Raw genomic sequence first — 18751 nt, 5'->3', positions numbered from 1 at the left:
TTTGTGGCCACCTAGAGGGGTGGGATAGGGAGGGTGGGAGGGAGATGCAAGAGGGACGAGATATGTGGATATATGTATATGTATAGCTGATTCACTTTATTATAAAGCAGAAACTAACACACCCTTGTAAAGCAATTATACTCCAATAAAGATGTTAAAAAAAAGACAGTGATGATACAATTTGAGAACAAAATTAATGAAGTCTTTTTTTACATTTTCTTACACAGCATTGTTCTTAACAAATGGCATATGTTTTTTATAATATATTACATATTTCAAAATAAGCTAAATCTAAACTCCTTAGTCCAAAAATTTATGTAGAAAAAGTTATCATTAATATCTAATCCCCCAAATTATATAAAATTATGAATTTTTGAGATTTTTAAGGCTTATTTATTTACTAGAAAGCATAATTGTTATTGGCAATATTTAATAGAATTAAATATATATATTCAATATAATCTGAAAAATATTAACAACTATTTCATTTGGAAAATGTCAATGCATTGCTTTTCCTGAAGGAGGTACATAAATTATTACCCATAACTAACTTTATGGCATGCATTCTATCATCCCCATTCCTTAGCAAGCCAAACATGGCTAATCAATCATGGTAATTTTTCCACTTATGTCAAAGAAGACCTCAGAATTTTTATCAATTCAGTGCTGCAGGAAGTCACTACTAGTTCATAAGAAATTTACTTGTTGATCTGAAAATAACATTCCAGTGAAAAAACTCTGTATATATTATTTGGAGAGATTGATCACTAGATCTAAATGATTCAGAAATGGTGGTTAAAAGGTATAGAAAATTATTTAAGAACTAAGTTTCTTTCTCTTTTCTATCCTAGCACATTTATTTCACTTGTAAATTATACTTGCCATTCTCTGTATTTTCTTGCAATTATTTCATTATTTAAGTGATGATAGATTGTTAACTATGAAAATGTTTGGGTTTAATCAATAGAGAAACAAAAATTTTCCTTCCATTCTTACAGTGTGCTTGCTCTGTCTTTCATTTTTACATTCAAGTTTCCTCTTTTCTGCTCCTTTATTCAAAATGCATGCACATTTTCACATCATCCAAAAAATAAAAAATAAAAGAATTGTGCCATGTATTTGTGGATAATCATTTAAGTAAGCTATATTAAGAGAAGCAATTCATGATGATTTTTGTAAATAAAAAGACATTCTTAATGGCAAAGTTACCATTTCACTCAAATGGAAATTTAAATACAACGGACATTTCTGAAATCTTTCCAAAAATAAGTGAAATTTTCTTTTACACTCTCAGTTTTGCCATTGTAATGATTTTATGGCTATATCCTCATGTTCTAAGCTTCTAAGTAAATCAACCAGTGCAATAAAAATCACATTGTTATAGAAAAGAGTAAAGTGAATGCACAGCTAATATCCTGCCTTATGCAAAATGAGGTAAGCTTGGAGCATGTACAAAGGAGACAACTAATCTGTACCCATGTGGGATGTGGTAAATGATGGGCTTTATCTACAAAAAACAACATTTCAGAAAGAAATTAACAACCAGGTGTGGGTGAGCAATTAACTCCAGACTGTGCAAGCCAGCTCTTTCCTGTGGAATATTCATTAACTCCTTTTATTAAAAAGTATTCATAGTTGCATAATTTAGGAGTGCTTCTTTTATACTTCAAAATGTTCTTGACAGTCTGTGAGTCATTCATAATTTTTTAAAAGAAGGCATTTTCTGTTGATATCAAGTAACTATTGAGAAACAGATTTACATCTCAAACTTCTCAAGAAAACAAGGATCTCAGAAATACTTAGGACAAACCAAAACACTATCTTTGGAAAACATGTGCACATATTATTGAGCATCTCTTTAATTCATTCATTCATTCAAGCAGTCAATCAATATAGAAGTATTGGGTGCTTAGTCTAAGCATTGTCCTAAAAATACAAGCAGAATGATGGACAAGAGAGATGACGGTCCTTACCCTCAATAGACTCACAACCAAGCTAGGAAACCAGTCAGTTGAACTAGTAATCTGAAGTGTTACAAAGCCTGGGAAAGTTATGCAGAAAGTGCTAAGGAGGTACAGGATACACCTCATATTATAGACAGAATAATGACCCCCAATTATGTCCATATCTTAATCCCTAGAACCTGTGGAATATGTTGCCTTACATGGCAAAAGGAATTTTGCAGACTTGATTAAATTAAGGATCTTGAGATGAGCAGATTACCCTGGATTATTGTGGTGAGGGAGGTCCAATGTAATTATAAGAGTCCTTATGAGAGGGAGGCAGGAGGGTCAGAGTCAGAGAGGGAAATGTGGTGATGGAAGAAGAGGTCAGAGAGATATGAAAATGCCAACACTGCTGGTTTGAAGATGGAGAAAGGGGCCATGAGCCAAGGAAAGTGAATGGCCTCAAGAAATTGAAAAGGACAAGGAAGTAGAAGTGCTCTCCCCTAGAGTCTCCAGACGAAATACAGCTGGTTTGGGGAACTAGAAGTGGGGGGGCCGTTGAGAGAGGGGAGCTAATTTAGGTTTCAGCATCCATGATGACAGAAATCATGCCTGGTTTCTTCATCCTTGAATATACAGCATCTGTCATTGTGCCTAGGACTCAGAAGATGTCCATTAAATACAAAAATATTTGCTGAGTGAACAAGGACATGATAATACAGGAATGAAAGGAAGAATGGGACATGTAACCTGAGATTTGGAGGATAGTTTGAAGTTAAGCAGGTAAGAAGGTGGTGGAGGGAGACCTTCAAGAAGGCAGAAGAGTAAGATGTGGAGATCACCTTCCTCCGCACAAATACATCAGAAATACATCTACATATGGAACAACTCCTTCAGAACACCAACTGAGTGCTGGCAGAAGACCTCAGACCTCCAAAAAAGCAAGAAACTCCCCTCGTACCTGGGTAAGGCAAAAGAAAAAACAAAAAACAGAGACAATAGAATAGGGATGGGACCTGCACCAGCGGGGAGGGAGCTGTGAAGGAGGAAAGGTTTCCACACAGTAGGAAACGCTTTGCGGGCGGAGACTGCGGGGCGGAGTGGGGAAGCTTGGGAGCCATGGAGCAGAGCACAGCAACAGGGGTGCAGAGGGCAAAGCAGAGAGATTCCCACACAGAGGATCGGTGTCGACCAGCACTCACCAGCCCAAGAGGCTTGACTGGTCACCCGCCGGGACGTGTGGGGGCTGGGACCTGATGCTCAGGCTTCAGAGGTCAGATCCCAGGGAGAGGACTGGAGTTGGCTGCATGAACACAGACTGCAGAGGGCTAGTGAGCCGTGGCTAGCCAGGAGGGAGTCCAGGAAAAGGTCTGGAACTGTCGAGGAGGCAAGAGACTTTTTATTGCCTCTTTGTTTCCTGGTGCACGAGGAGAGGGGATTAAGAGCGCTACTTAAAGGAGCTCCAGAGATGGGTGCCAGCGGCGGCTATCAGCGTAGACCCCAGAGACAGGCATGAGATGCTAAGATTGCTGCTGCAGCCACCAAGAAGTCTGTGTGCAAGCACAGGTCATTATCCATACCTCCCCTCCTGGGAGACTGTGTAGCCCGCCACTGCCAGGGTCCCATGATCCAGGGACAACTTCCTTGGGAGAACACACAGCACGCCTCAGGCTATTGCAATGTCATGTTGGCCTCTGCTGCCGCAGGCTCGCCCTGCACTCCGTACCCCTCCCTCACCCCAGCCTAAGTGAACCAGATTCCCTAATCAGCTGCTCCTTTTACCCCATCCTGTCTGAGCGAAGAACAGAAGCCCTCAGGCGACCTACATGCAGAGGCAGGGCCAAATCCAAAGCTGAATCCCAGGAGCTGTGCGAACAAAGAAGAGAAAGGGAAATCTCTCCCAGGAGCCTAAGGAGCAATGGATTAAATCCCCACAGTCAACCTGATGTACCCTGCATCTGTGGAATACCTGAATAGACAACGAATCATCCCAAATTGAGGAGGTGGACTTTGGAAGCAAGGATATATATTTTTTTTCCCTTTTTCTCTTTTTGTAAGTGTGTATGCGTATGCTTCTGTGTGTGATTTTGTCTGTATAGTTTTGCTTTTACCATTTGACTTAGGGTTCCCTCTCTCTGTTTTCTTTTTTTTTTTTTTAGTATAGTTTTCACAACTTGCTATCATTGGTGGATTTGTTTTTTAGTTTGGTTGTTCTTTCTTTCGTTCCTTTTTTAAATTAATTAAAACAATTTTTAAATAATTATTTTTGAGTTTTTCTTTTAATAACTTTTTAATTTTATTTTATCTTTCTTTCTTTCTTTTTTTCTCCCTTTTATTTTGAGCCGTGTGGATGACAGACTCTTGGTGCTCCAGCCAGGCATCAGGGATATGCCTCTGAGGTGGGAGAGCCAAGTTCAGGACATTAGTCCACCAGAGATCTCTCAGCTCCACGTAATATCAAATGGTGAAAATCTCCCAGAGATCTCCATCTCAATGCCAAGACCCAGCTCCACTTAACGACCAGAAAGCTACAGTGCTAGACACCCTATGCCAAACAAATAGCAAGACAGGGACACAACCCCACCCATTAGCAGAGAGGCTGCCTAAAACCATAATAAGGTCATAGACACCCCAAATACACACCACCAAATGTGGACCTGCCCAATAGAAAGACAAGATACAGGCTCATCCACCAAAACACAGGCAACAGTCCCCTCCACCAGGAAGCCTACATGACCGCTGAACCAACCTTAGCCACTGGGGGCAGACACCAGAAACAACAGGAACTGCGAACCTTCAGGCTGTGAAAAGGAGACCCCAAACACAGTAAGTTAAGCAAAATGAGAAGACTAAGGAACACACAGCAGATGAAGGAGCAAGGTAAAAAACCACCAGACCTAAATAATGAAGAAGAAATAGGCAGTCTACCTGAAAAAGAATTCAGAATAATGATAGTAAAGGTGATCCAAAATATTGGAAATAGAATGGAGAAAATGCAAGAAACGTTTAACAAGGACCTAGAAGAACTAAAGAGCAAACAAACAATCATGAACAGCACAATAAATGAAATTAAAAATTCTCTACAAGGGATCAATAGAAGAATAACTGAGGGAGAAGAACGGATAAGTGACCTGGAAGAAAAATAGTGGAAAACACTACTGCAGAGCAGAATAAAGAAAAAAGAATGAAGAGAATTGAGGACAGTCTCAGAGACTTCTGGGACAATATTAAACACACAAACATTCGAATTATAGGGGTCCCAGAAGAAAAGAAAAAGAAAGAGAAGGAGAAAATACTTGAAGAGATTATGGTTGAAAACTTCCCTAATATGGTAAAGCAAATAGTTAATCAAGTCCAGGAAGCACAGAGAGTCCCATACAGGATAAATCCAAGGAGAAATGCACAAAGACACATATTAATCAAACTGTCAAAAATTAAATACACAGAAAATCTGTTAAAAGCAACAAGGGAAAAACAACAAATAACATACAAGGGAATCCCCATAAGGTTAACAGCTCATCTTTCATCAGAAACTATACAAGCCAGAAGGGAGTGGCAGGACATATTTAAAGTGATGGAAGGGAAAAACCTACAACCAAGATTAGTCTATGCAACAAGGATCTCATTCACATTCGATGGAGATTAAAACCTTTAAAGAAAAGCAAAAGCTAAAAGAAGTCAGCACCACCAAACCAGCTTTACAACAAATGTTAAAGGAACTTCTCTGGGCAGGAGACACAACAGAAGGAAAAGACCTACAATAACAACCTCCAAAAAGTAAGAAAATGGTAATAGGAACATACATATTGGTGACTACTTTAAGTGTAAATGGATTAAATGCTCCAACCAAAAGACATAGACTGGCTGAATGTATACAAAAAGAAGACCTGTATATATGCTGTCTACAAGATACCCACTTCAGACCTAGGGACACATGCATCCTGAAAGTGAGGGGATGGAAAAAGATATTCCATGCAAATGGAAATCAAAATAACTCTGGAGTAGCAATTCTCATATCAGACAAAATGGACTTTAAAACACAGATTATTACAAGAGAAAAGAAGGACACTACATAATGGATTGATCAAGGGATCAATCCAAGAAGAAGATATAACAATTATAAATATTTATGAACCCAACATAGGAGCACCTCAATACATAAGGCAAATACTAACAGCCATAAAAGGAGAAATCGACAGTAACACAATCACACTAGGGGAATATAACACCCCAATTTCACCAATGGACTGATCATCCAAAATGAAAATAAATAAGAAAACACTACCTATAAATGATACATTAAACAAGATGAACTTAATTGATATTTATAGGACATTCCATCCAAAAACAACACAACACACTTCTTTCTCAAGTGCTCATGAAACATTCTCCAGGATACATCATATCTTGGGTCACAAATCAAGCCTGGGTACGTTTAAGAAAATTGAAATCATATGAGGTAGCTTTTCTGACCACAACACTATGAGACTAGATATCAATTACAGGAAAACATATGTAAAAAATACAAACACATGGAGGATAAAAAATACACTACTTAATAACCAAGAGATCACTGAAGAAATCAAAAAGGAAATCACAAAATATCTAGAAACAAAGGAAAATGAAAACAAGATGAGCCAAAACTTAAGGGATGCAGCAAAAGCTGTATTAAGAGGGAAGAGTATAGCAATACTATCCAACCTTAAGAAACAAGAAACACTTCAAATAAACCAACTAACCTTACACCTGAAGGAATTAGAGAAAGAAGAACAAAAAACCCGCAAAGTTACCAGAAGGAAAGAAACCATAAAGATAAGACCAGAAATAAATAAAAAATAAATGAAGGAAACGAGAGCAAAGATCAATAAAAGTAAAAGCTGTTTTCTGAGGGCTTCCCTGGTGGCGCAGTGGTTGAGAGTCCACCTGCTGATGCAGGGGACATGGGCTTGTGCCCAGGTCCAGGAAGAGCCCACATGCTGCAGAGAGGCTGGGCCCGTGAGCCATGGCCACTGAGCCTGTGCGTCCGGAGCCTGTGCTCTGCAATGGGAGAAGCCACAACAGTGAGAGACCCGTGTACCGCAAAAAATAAATAAATAAAAAGCTGTTTCTCTGAGAAAATAAACAAAATTGAGAAACCGTTAGCCAGACTCAGAAAGAAAAAGTGGGGTAAGACTCAAATCAGTAGAATTAGCAATGAAAAAGGAGAAATAACAACTGACACTGCAGAAATACCAAGGATCATGAGAGATTACTACAAGCAACTATATGCCAATAAAAAGGACAACCTGGAAGAAATGGACAAATTCTTAGAAATGCACAACTTCCTAGACTGAACCAGGAAGAAATAGAAAATATGAACAGACCAATCACAAGCACTGAAATTGAAACTGTGATTAAAAATCTTCCAACAAACAAAGGCCCAGGACCAAATGGCTTCACAGCCGAATTCTATCAAACATTTAGAGAAGAGGTAACACGTATCCTTCTAAAACTCTTCCAAAATATGGCAGATGAAGGAACACTCCCAAACATATTCTACAAGGCCACCATCACCATGACACCAGAAGCAGACAAAGATGTCACAAAACAGAAAACTACCGACCAATATCACTGATGAACATATATGCAAAAATCCTCAGCAAAATGCTAGCAAACAGAATCCAACAACACATTAAAAAGATCAAACTCCATGACCAAGTGGGGTTTATCCCAGGAATGCAAGGATTCTACATTATATGCAAATCAATCAATGTGATACACCATATTAACAAATTGAAGGAGAAAAAACATATGATTATTTCAATAGATGCAGAGAAAACATTCGACAGAATTCAACACCCATTTATAATAAAAACCATTCAGAAAGTAGGCATAGCGGGAACTTATCTCAACATAATAAAGGCCATATATGACAAACCCATAGCCAACATCGTCGTCAATGGTGAAAAACTGAAACCATTTCCACTAAGATCAGGAGCAAGATAAGGTTGCCCACTCTCACCAGTATTATTCAACATAGTTTTGGAAGTTTTAGCCACAGCAATTAGAGAAGAAAAAGAAATAAAAGGAATCCAAAGTGGAAAAGAAGAAGTAAAGTTGTCACTGTTTGCAGATGACATGATACTATACATAGAGAATCCTAAAGATGCTACCAGAAAACTACTAGAGCTAATCAATGAATTTGGTAAAGTAGCAGCATACAAAATTAATGCACAGAAATCTCTTTCATTCCTATACACTAATGATGAAAAATATGAAGCTGAAATTAAGAATATGTTCCCACTTACCACTGCAACAAAAAGTATAAAATACCTAGGAATAAACCTACCTAAGGAGACAAAGGACCTATATGCAGAAAACTATAAGACACTGAAAAAAGAAATTAAAGGTGATACAAATAGATGGAGAAATATACCATGTTCTTGGATTGGAAGCATGAACATTGTGAAAATGACTATATTACCCAAAGTAACACACAGATTCAATGCAATCCCCATCAAACTACCACTAGCATTTTTTACAGAACTGGGAGGAAAAATTTCACAATTTGTATGGAACCACAAAACACCCCGAAGAGCCAAAGCAATCTTGAGAAAGAAAAATGCAGCTGGAGGAATCAGCACCCTGACTTCAGACTACACTACAAAGCTATGGTAATCAAGACAGTATGGTACTGGCATAAAAACAGAAATATAGATCAATGGAACAGGATAGAAAGCCCAGAGATAAACCCATGCACATGTGGTCACCTTATCTTTGATAAAGGAGGCAAGAATATCCAACGGAGAACAGACAGCCTCTTCAATAATTGGTGCTGGGAACACTGGACAGCTACGTGTAAAAGAATGAAATTAGAACACTCCCTAAAACCATACACAAAAATAAACTCAAAACGCATTACGAACATAACTGTAAGGCCAGACACTATCAAACTCTTAGAGGAAAACATAGGTGGAACACTCTATGACATAAATGACAGCAAGATCCCTTTTGATCCACCTCCTAGAGGAATGGAAATAAAAATAAACAAATGGGACCTAATGAAACTTAAAAGCTTTTGCACAGCAATGGAAAACATGAACAAGATGAGAATACAACCCTCCGAATGGGAGAAAATATTTGCAAATGAAGCAACTGACAAAGGATTAATCTCCAAAATTTACAAGCAGCTCATGTAGCTCAATATCAAAAAAACAAACAACCCAATATAAAAATGGGCAGAAGACCTAAATAGACATTTCTCCAAAGAAGATACACAGATTGCCAACAAGCATATGAAAGAATCCTCAACATCATTAATCATTAGAGAAATGCAAATCAAAACTATGTTGCGATATCCTCTCAACACTGGGCAGAATGGCCATAATCAAAAAACCTACAAACAATAAATGCTGGAAAGGGGATGGAGAAAAGGGAACCCTCATACACTGTTGGTGGGAATGTAAATAGATAGAGCCACTATGGAGAACAGTATGGAGGTTCCTTAAAAAACTAAAAATAGAACTCCCATATGACCCAGCAATTCCACTACTGGGCATTTACCCTGAAAAACCATAATTCAAAGAGAGTCATGTACCACAATGTTCATTGCAGCTCTACTTACAATAGCGAGGACATGGAAGCACCCTAAGTGTCCATCGACAGATGAATGGATAAAGAAGATGTGGCACATATATACAATAGAATATTACTCAGCCATAAAAAGAAACGAAATTGAGTTATTTGTAGTGAGGTGGGTGGACCTAGAGTCTGTCATACAGAGTGAAGTAAGTCAGAAAGAGAAAAACAAATACTGTATGCTAACACATATATATGGAATCTAAAAGTAAAAGAAAAAATGGTCTTGAAGAACCTAGGGACCAGATGGGAATAAAGACGCAGACCTACTAGAGAATGGACTTGAGGACACGGGGAGTGGGAAGGGTAAGCTGGGACAAACTGAGAGACTGGTAGTGTATATATGGACATATATACACTACCAAATGTAAAATAGATAGCTAGTGGGAAGAAGTCACACAGCACAGGGAGATCAGCTCAGTGCTTTGTGACCAGATAGATGGTGGGATAGGGAAGGTGGGAGGGAGGAAGATGCAAGAGAAAAGAGATATGAGGATATACGTATAGCTGATTCACTTTGTTATAAAACAGAAACTAAAACACCATTATAAACCAATTATACTCCAATAACTATGTTAAAAAAGAAAAAAAAGGGAGAAGACTCAAAACAATAGAATTAGAAATGAAAAAGGAGAAGTAACAACTGACACTGAAGAAATACAAAGCACCATGAGAGATTACTACAAGCAACTCTATGCCAATAAAATGGACAACCTGGAAGAAATGGACAAATTCTTAGAAAAGCACAACTTTCTGAGACTTAACCAGGAAAAAATTAAAAAATATATACAGACGAAACACAATCACTGAAATTGGGACTGTGATTTACAATCTTCCAACAATCATAAGCTAAGGACCAGAAGGCTTCACAGCTGAATTCTATCAAACATTTAGGGAAGAGTTATCACCTGTCCTTCTCAAACTCTTCCAAAGTAAAGCAGAGGGAGGAACACTCACAAACTTATCCTATGAGGCCACCCTCTTAACAAAATCAGAAAAAGATGTCACAATAAAAGAGTACTATAGGCCAATATCAGTGGTGAATATAGATGCAAAAATCCTCAAAAAAATAGTAGCAAACAGAATCCAACAGCTCATTAATAAGATCATACACCATGATCAAGTGGGGTTTATCCCAGGAAGGTAAGGATTCTTCAATAAATGCAAATCAATCAATGTGATATACCATATTAACAAATTGAAGGAGAAAAACATATGATCATCTCAATAGATGCAGAAAAAGCTTTCGACAAAATTCAACACCCGTTTATGATAAAAAAAAAACAAACAGCCAGAATGTAGGTATAGCAGGAACTTACCTCAACATAATAAAGGCCATATGTGACAAATCCACACCCAACATTGTTCTTAATGGTCAAAAAATAAAACCATTTCCACTAAGATCAGTAAGAAAACAAGTTTGCCCACTCTCAGTGTTATTCAACATAGTTTGGGAAGTTTTAGCCAGAGCAATCAGAGAAGTAAAAGAAATAAAAGGAATCCAAATCAGAAAAGAAGAAGTAAAGTTGTCACTGTTTGCAGATGACATGATACTATACATAGAGAATCCTAAATATGCTACCAGAAAACTACTAGAGCTAATCAATGAATTTGGTAAAGTAGCAGCATACAAAATTAATGCACAGAAATCTCTTGCATTTCTATACACTAACAATGAAAGATCAGAAAAGGAGATTAAGGAAACACTTCCATTTACCATTGCAAGAAAAAGAATAAAATACCTAGGAATAAACCTACTTAAGGAGACAAAAGATCTGCATGCAGAAAACTATAAGACACTGATGAAAAATTAAATATGATACAAACAGATGGAGAGATATACCATGCTTTTGGGTTGGAAGAATCAACATTGTGAAAATGACTACACTACACAAAGCAATCTACAGATTCAATTCCATCCCTATCAAACTACCAATGGCATTTTTCACAGAACTAGAACAAAAACTTTCCAAATTTGTATGCAAACACAAGAGACCCCAAATAGCCAAAACAATCTTAAGAAAGAAAAACAGAGCTGGAGGAATCAGGCTCACAGACTGCAGACTATACTGCAAAGCTACAGTAATCAAGACAGTATGGTACTGGCACAAAAACAGAAATATAGATCAATGGAACAGGATAGAAAACCTAGAGATGAACCCACACACATATGGCCCCCTTATCTTTGATAAATTTGGCAAGAATATCCAATGGAGAAAAGACAGCCTCTTCAATAAGTGGTGCTGGGAAAACTGGACAGCTATATGTAAATGAATGATATTAGAAGACTCCCTAACACCATAAACAAAAATAAACTAAAAATGTATTAAAGACTCAAATATAAGTCCACACACTATCAAACTATTAGAGGAAAACTTAGGCAGAACACTCTATGACATAAATCACAGCAAGATCCTCTTTGACCCACCTCCTAGAGAAATGGAAATAAGAACAAAAATAAACAAATGGGGTCTAATGAAACTTAAACACTTTTGCACAGCAAAGGAAACCATAAACAAGATGAAAAGACAACCCTCAGAATGGGAGAAAATATCTGCAAATGAAGCAAATAACAAAGGATTAATCTCCAAAATTTACAAGCATCTGATGCAGCTCAATATCAAAAAAACAAACATCCCAATCCAAAATTGGGCAGAAGACCTAAATAGACATTTCTCCAAAGAAGATATACAGATTGCCAACAAACACATGAAAGGATGCTCGACATCACTAATCATTAGAGATATGCAAATCAAAATGACAATGAGGTATCACCTCACACCAGTCAGAATGGCCATCAACAAAATATCTGCAAACAGTAAATGCTGGAGAGGGTGTGGGGAAAAGGGAACCCTCTTGCACTGCTGGTGGGCATGTAAATTGATACAGCCACTATGGAAAACAGTATGGAGGTTCCTTAAAAAAACTAAAAATAGAACTGCCATGCGACCCAGCATTCCCAGTACTGTGCATATACCCTGAGAAAACCGTAATTCAAAAAGAGTCATGTACCACAATATTCATTGCAGCACTATTTACAATAACCAGGACATGGAAGCAACCTAAGAGTCCATCGACTGATGAATGCATAAACATGTGGCACATATATACAATGGAATATTACTCAGCCATAAAAAGAAACTACATTGAGTTATTTGTAGTGAGGTCGATGGACATAGAGACTGTCATATAGAGTGAAGTAAGTTAGAAAGATAAAAATAAATACAGCATGCTAACACATATATATGGAATCTAAAAAAAAAAAATGTTCTGATAACCTAGGGGCAAGACAGAAATAAAGACGTAGACATAGAGAATGGACTTGAGGACATGGGGAGGGGGAAACGTAAGCTGGGATAAAGTGAGAGAGTGGCATGGACTTATATATACTACCTAATATAAAATAGATAGCTAATGGGAAGCATCCTCATAGCACAGGGAGATTAGCTGGGTGCTTTGTGACCACCTAGAGGGGTGGCATATGGAAGGTCAGAGGTAGATGTAAGAGGGACTACATATTGGGATATACCTATATGTATAGGTGATTCAATTTCCTGTAAAGCAGAAACTAACACACTATTGTAAAGCAATTATACACCAATAAAGATGTTAAAAAAAAAAAGAAGATGGTGGAGATGAACCTGAAAAATCACAATGCTAAGAGGGACGTTGACAGAGTGCTTCTTGGTAATGGCACAATGTGACTAAAGTGTTTTGGAACACAACATACTAAACATGTTAATGGAAGATTTATTCACATTTGTGCAATTTTTGTTTTCATTCAGAGAAATATGATGATTTCCATCTTATTATTTATGTAGTTTATATGTATTTACATATTTTGATTTTTCAATCCAATCTTCCTCTTCTGTAAAGATTGTCTGGAGAGGGTATTTTTTATTCTCTTTCCTCTTTCCTACTCCCTTTCCCAGCTGATATCCCCCTTTGCTTTAGTTACTTCCAGATCTCTTCAGTGGTCCCCAAAACTCATGGATGTCTCCTGATGATCTCCCAGTATCTTAAATTCACCATCTCCTAAAATAAACTTCCCTTTCCTTTTAGCTACCCTCCTGGATTTCCTGTTATTTATCCCAGTTTGAGTGGTTCAAAGCTTCAAATCATCATTTGTATTGCCCTCTCTCTTCCCCCAACACCTAAACCGTGCTGGTTATGTTAATTACATACTGAAATCTCTTTTAAGTCCATCCTCTATGTCCATTTTCACAAGCTTTCAACCAAAGAAGAGGAAGATGGTGCTGTCTGTTACCTCCTTTTCCCTGTATTAGCACCAACACACCCTTCTTGGTTGTGTTCCTGCAGACTGCATCTGGCTCAGAACTCCCAAATCCCAGCTTTAAGCACCCTTTCCTGTACACATGTCTGTGTTTGACAGGGACTTGAGTTCCTCCTCTGTCCCTAACCAACTGCACAATCCTGAGCAAATTAGTTATCTATGTCCTCGACATTTTCATCAGTAAAATGAATAGTATCCTATTACCTATTTGAAAATGGAAGTATAGTTGCCAATTATCTATTTCAGTTATTCAGAAGAATGTCCTTTGAAAACTTGGAAGTGCTATACAAATATTAGCACTGTAATTTTCATTCACTGACCTAGTGTTCATTGGACAATGAAGGATAATGCAATGGAAATTTAAAATACATTTCTTCCCTTAAAAATCTAGTTAGGAGGAAAATATGGATGAATGAAACAACTTTATAACCATGTAAGGCGATATGTGACTGAGTGAGGCATGTGGTAGTCTCTCCATGTTACTATGATTTCCATCTTACAGCTGAAGACACTGAATTCCAGGCTGCACTTGACTGTATATTCCCCTCTATGGATCTGGCTGACTTCTTTGTCTACCTGAGATTGCCAAAGAGTGTGTCCCTTCAATTTACTTTACTTCTCTATTAAACCTTGAAGAAAATATAGTATTTGGATTGGCAAAAAGTAGATTGTTCTAGAAGGGAGAAGATAAATAAAGGATCAGATCCAGGGACAATAAAATTAGATGTAGGGGCCATGAACTGATTCATCTGATTGGGATAGAGAACTTGTGTAATGTGTAGTGAAAGGGAAATCAGTTTGAGAAAATAAGGAAGGGTTTTAGATGAGGAGTGGGCACTTGATCCTCAGAAGGGAATCTTTATAATCTCTAATGCATAAGAAGGCTTTTTTAAAAAGGTGATTTAAGATTAATGTATCATTACATCACAGAATATAATAGAGCTGGGATGGCAACTACATCTCAGCTTGTGTGTCAACACCAACCATTTGTAGCAGCTTCTTAAAACTGCCTGTTTAGAAGATTCTCAGGTTACTTTGGCTCATAGGAGGAAGTGCCTTGATTAATTAATTCTGTCTGATGTAAGCATGGGAAACTGGGTATTTTCTATCCATGGAGTAAGACAAAGACTGTCTCATAACAGAAAAAAAATATATGAAAGTCATACTAATTCATTTTGAATATGGTTAAAGACAGAATTAGAGTCACAGAAGTGAAATGTAAAGGCAATAAAACCAAGAGTTATAGGTTTTACTAGTTAAATTGAGAGAGGAAACCAAGAACATGAGCAGTAAATGAAACCTGAGGATTTAAAGCACAGGGAAGTGAGAACAGGAGGTTGCCCCTGAACAAGAGTGAGAGATGGGAGAACCTAGATACTTTGGAGTGTCAGAAGAGGGGAGAGAAGGAAAATACCAGAAAAATATTCTGGTCAACCAGTCCTAGCTACTATAAAAGGGCCACTGGGTGCCAAAATTTCACAAGGACAGAGCAAAGGTGACCATGACCATCAGCTACTGCTCTGTGCAAAGTGAGCCTGATCTAATGATGCAGAGGTGAGAATGCCCTTAAAAAGTTTCCAGATTAGCAGAAAAGTGAGATCTTTAAGAAATGATCATTAAATAAGTACAATACCAGTATTATACAAGCGTCCTTTGAAAGCACAATGTAGGAGAAAGTAAATTCGCTACAAGAAGTCAGAAGAGACCAGAGAAACTAACATCTGAGCTGCATCCATGTTGATGTGGGTCATGCAATTAATTCATATATTTATATGATATTTATTTTATTCTATTCTATATGTTATACATTTATTTAGAATACTTTACATAAAGTAATATAATAGATATTATAATATGTATTTATTATAATATGTATTTATATAAACATTCCATATGTTCTTTATCCACTGTACTGTTAATAAATATTTTAGTTGTTTCTGCATTTGGGAGAATTATAAACAAAGCTACTATGAACAATCTTGTATGTGTTTCCAGGTACAGATATTAAGAGATTCCTTTTTTATTGTCTTTAGAAGAACAAAAATCAGTATGTCAGTTTTTCCTGTTGTTTTTTTTTAAGTTTATATAATGGAATTTGAATTTAATGTTTTCTTTCATCTTTTTATTTTTGCCCAATTAAGTTTATAAGACTCATCTAGTTTTCATTATTGTATATATATATAGTATAATAAATATATCAAATAAAAATTCAAATGTACAAATATTCCATAGTTATATATACCTAATAATTTTTTTTTGAAATATGAGCTGTTTCCAGGTTTGTGTAGTTACAACCAATACTGTGTGAACATTCTTGTTTACGTAAATTGCTAGAATGTATAACTGGGAGTGGAATTGCTGGTCATAAGGTATGGTATCTTCAACTTTATATGATATTGTGAAACTGTTTTTCCAAGGTTGTTGTAACAGTTTACACTCCCACTAGCACTGCAAGAAACTTTTTGTTGCTGTACATCCTCACCAATACTTGGTATTGTCAGACTTTTAAAAATATCAATTATATATATATATATGTAGTGTTATTTATTATGAATTTAATATACATTTCCTCAATAATTATTATAAATAACAATAGTGAATTTAAGCATATTCTCATATGTTTATTGGTATATTTGAAAATGTCTCATTTTGTGAAATGTCTGTTCATGTCTCTTGCCCATTTTCCTAACAGGCCATCTGCCACTTTTACTCCTTGATATCCTGGGGAGTGCAATTCTTTCTCCATTTTATTTGTTACGCCTATCTCTTTTTACTCTGGCTTATCTCTTTATGCTTTATATGATGCCTTTTGGTAAACAAAAGCTCTTGATAATAATCTAGTGAATTTTAATGATAATGTTTAACATTTCTTATATATATTCTCCTATGTTCTCTTCTAAATTTATAATTTGTCTACCACTCCTAGGACTTTGATCCAGCTGGTACTGATTTGGGGTATGGTATGAGATAAAGGTCTAATTTCATTCATTATGGATACGTGATTGTCTCATCATTGTATATTAACAAGACTGTCTTTTACTCACTGCTTTTGTCACAAATGCCACATTTGTCACAAATAAAACACCAATATATGTGAGATTTTTTCCTTACTTCTGTGCTCTCTACTCTGTCCTATTGATCTGTTCACTTATCTTTGAACCAGTACCACACTCCACTGATTATTAGGGTTTTATAATACATCTATACATACATAAGAAAACATGTTCTCCCACTTGTTCATATATTTCAACAGTTGTGCCTATTCTTAGCCATTTGTTTTTGTACAAAATTGAGAATGAGCTTGTCAATTGCCATTAAAATGTCCTATTGGAATTTTAATTGTGATTCAATTTATATCTATAAATAAATTCGAGAACTGACATCTTTTCAATATTGTACATTCTGATCAGTGGACATTTTATTTCCTTCCATTTTTACAAAAAAAATACCATTAATTTGTGTTTCAGGTATTCTTAATGCCTCATAATAAAGTTTTACACCTTCATCCTTTGTAGGTTTATACATCTTAAATTCACTTCTAAAAGATTAGGAGGATGAGAGGGAAGAAGAAGAAAAGAAGGAGGAAGGGGGAGGACAGAATAGGAGAGAGATAAGAGAAAGAAGGAGGAAGAGAGAAAAAAGAGAGGAGGATGGAGTAGGCAAAGAGGAGGGAGATGGAGGAGGAGAGAATAGGAGGAGGGAGGAAGAGAAGGTGGAGAGAGGACGGAGGATGTAGACCAGGAGGAGAGAGGGAAGAAAGAAGTAGGAGGCAGAGAGGGAGAAGAAGGGGAAGAAGATTTCATTCTCTGGTCTATATTCAAGTCAGAACACTTAGTTGTTTTTTAAGCTAACTCACCATTGCAAATGCCATTGGATAGAGAATTGAGCAATGTGTTTTGTTCACACTGAAATGAAAACAAATATAAAGAAGAATAACATTATAAAAATTCATTTCTGTCCCTGAAAAAGAACATCATTCTTTTCTCCATAAATAACAAAGGAAACTAGTATCCAATAATTATTTTTCCTAGCTTTTTTCAGAATGATAAATACAACAAACTAAAATAATAAAATAATTAGTTCTAAGCTTATGTTAGCTCAGTAGATAATTTAAACTATCAAGTCAAACCATCTTCTTTAGAACGTTTTCTGCAAGATTAAGTTTGTTTTAATATTTGATCAGGAATTGAACATTTGTACATGTTTTTCATTGTAGCGTATCCAGTCAGAAATTAACTTCATTAACACAGCACTCTCAAAGAGAGACCGCCAACAATATATTTCATATTATACAAAAGTTAGCTGTTCGCTTAATATGATAAACTCTAGGTCCATCCATGTTGCTGCAAATGGCATTATTTTATTCTTTTTTATGGCTGAGTAATGTGAAGTAAGCCAGACAGAGATAAATATCATATGATATCGCGTATATGTGGAATCTAAAAAATAATGATACAAATGAACTTATTTACAAAACAAAAACAGACTCATAGACATAGAAAACAAGGGTATGGTTACCAATGGGGAAAGTGTGGGGGAAGGATAAGTTAGGATTTGGGGATTAACATATACACACTACTATATATGACGTATATAACCAACAAGGACCTACTGTGTAGCACAGGGAACTGTACTCAATATTTTGTAATAACCTGTAAGTGAAAAGAATCTGAAAAAAAAGATACATATGTTTGTATAACTGAATCATTTTGTTGTAACCTGAAACTAACACAATATTGTAAATCAACCATACTCCAATAAAAATAAATATTTTTAAAGTTAGCTGTTCATCTGAAGCTCCATGAAAATGTCCAAGAAAAAACATTCCTGATTTATGGAAATGCTGGAGAATGAAAACGACTCTATATCCTACAATTAAACTTCTTTGAAATTA

At 36.5% G+C, this 18751-nt stretch overlaps 1 protein-coding gene across 1 annotated transcript in view; it reads right to left on the bottom strand.

Annotated features, from left to right (window-relative positions):
- SLC26A7 (solute carrier family 26 member 7) overlaps positions 1-18751 on the bottom strand; it is a 180384-nt gene that overhangs the window by 15263 nt on the left and 146370 nt on the right. Inside the window, exon 14 of the mRNA XM_027131385.1 lies at positions 17714-17762. Within this exon, the coding sequence (XP_026987186.1) occupies positions 17714-17762 (49 nt within the window). The remainder of the gene's footprint in view (positions 1-17713; positions 17763-18751) is intronic.

This window comes from Aethalodelphis obliquidens, unplaced genomic scaffold (genome assembly GCF_003676395.1).
Source record: "Aethalodelphis obliquidens isolate GAN/ISIS:26980383/991018 unplaced genomic scaffold, ASM367639v1 scaffold39, whole genome shotgun sequence".
Lineage (NCBI taxonomy): Eukaryota > Metazoa > Chordata > Mammalia > Artiodactyla > Delphinidae > Aethalodelphis > Aethalodelphis obliquidens.
The sequence above is the reverse complement of the archived record's forward strand: the minus strand, read 5'-3'. Positions and strand labels throughout refer to the sequence as shown.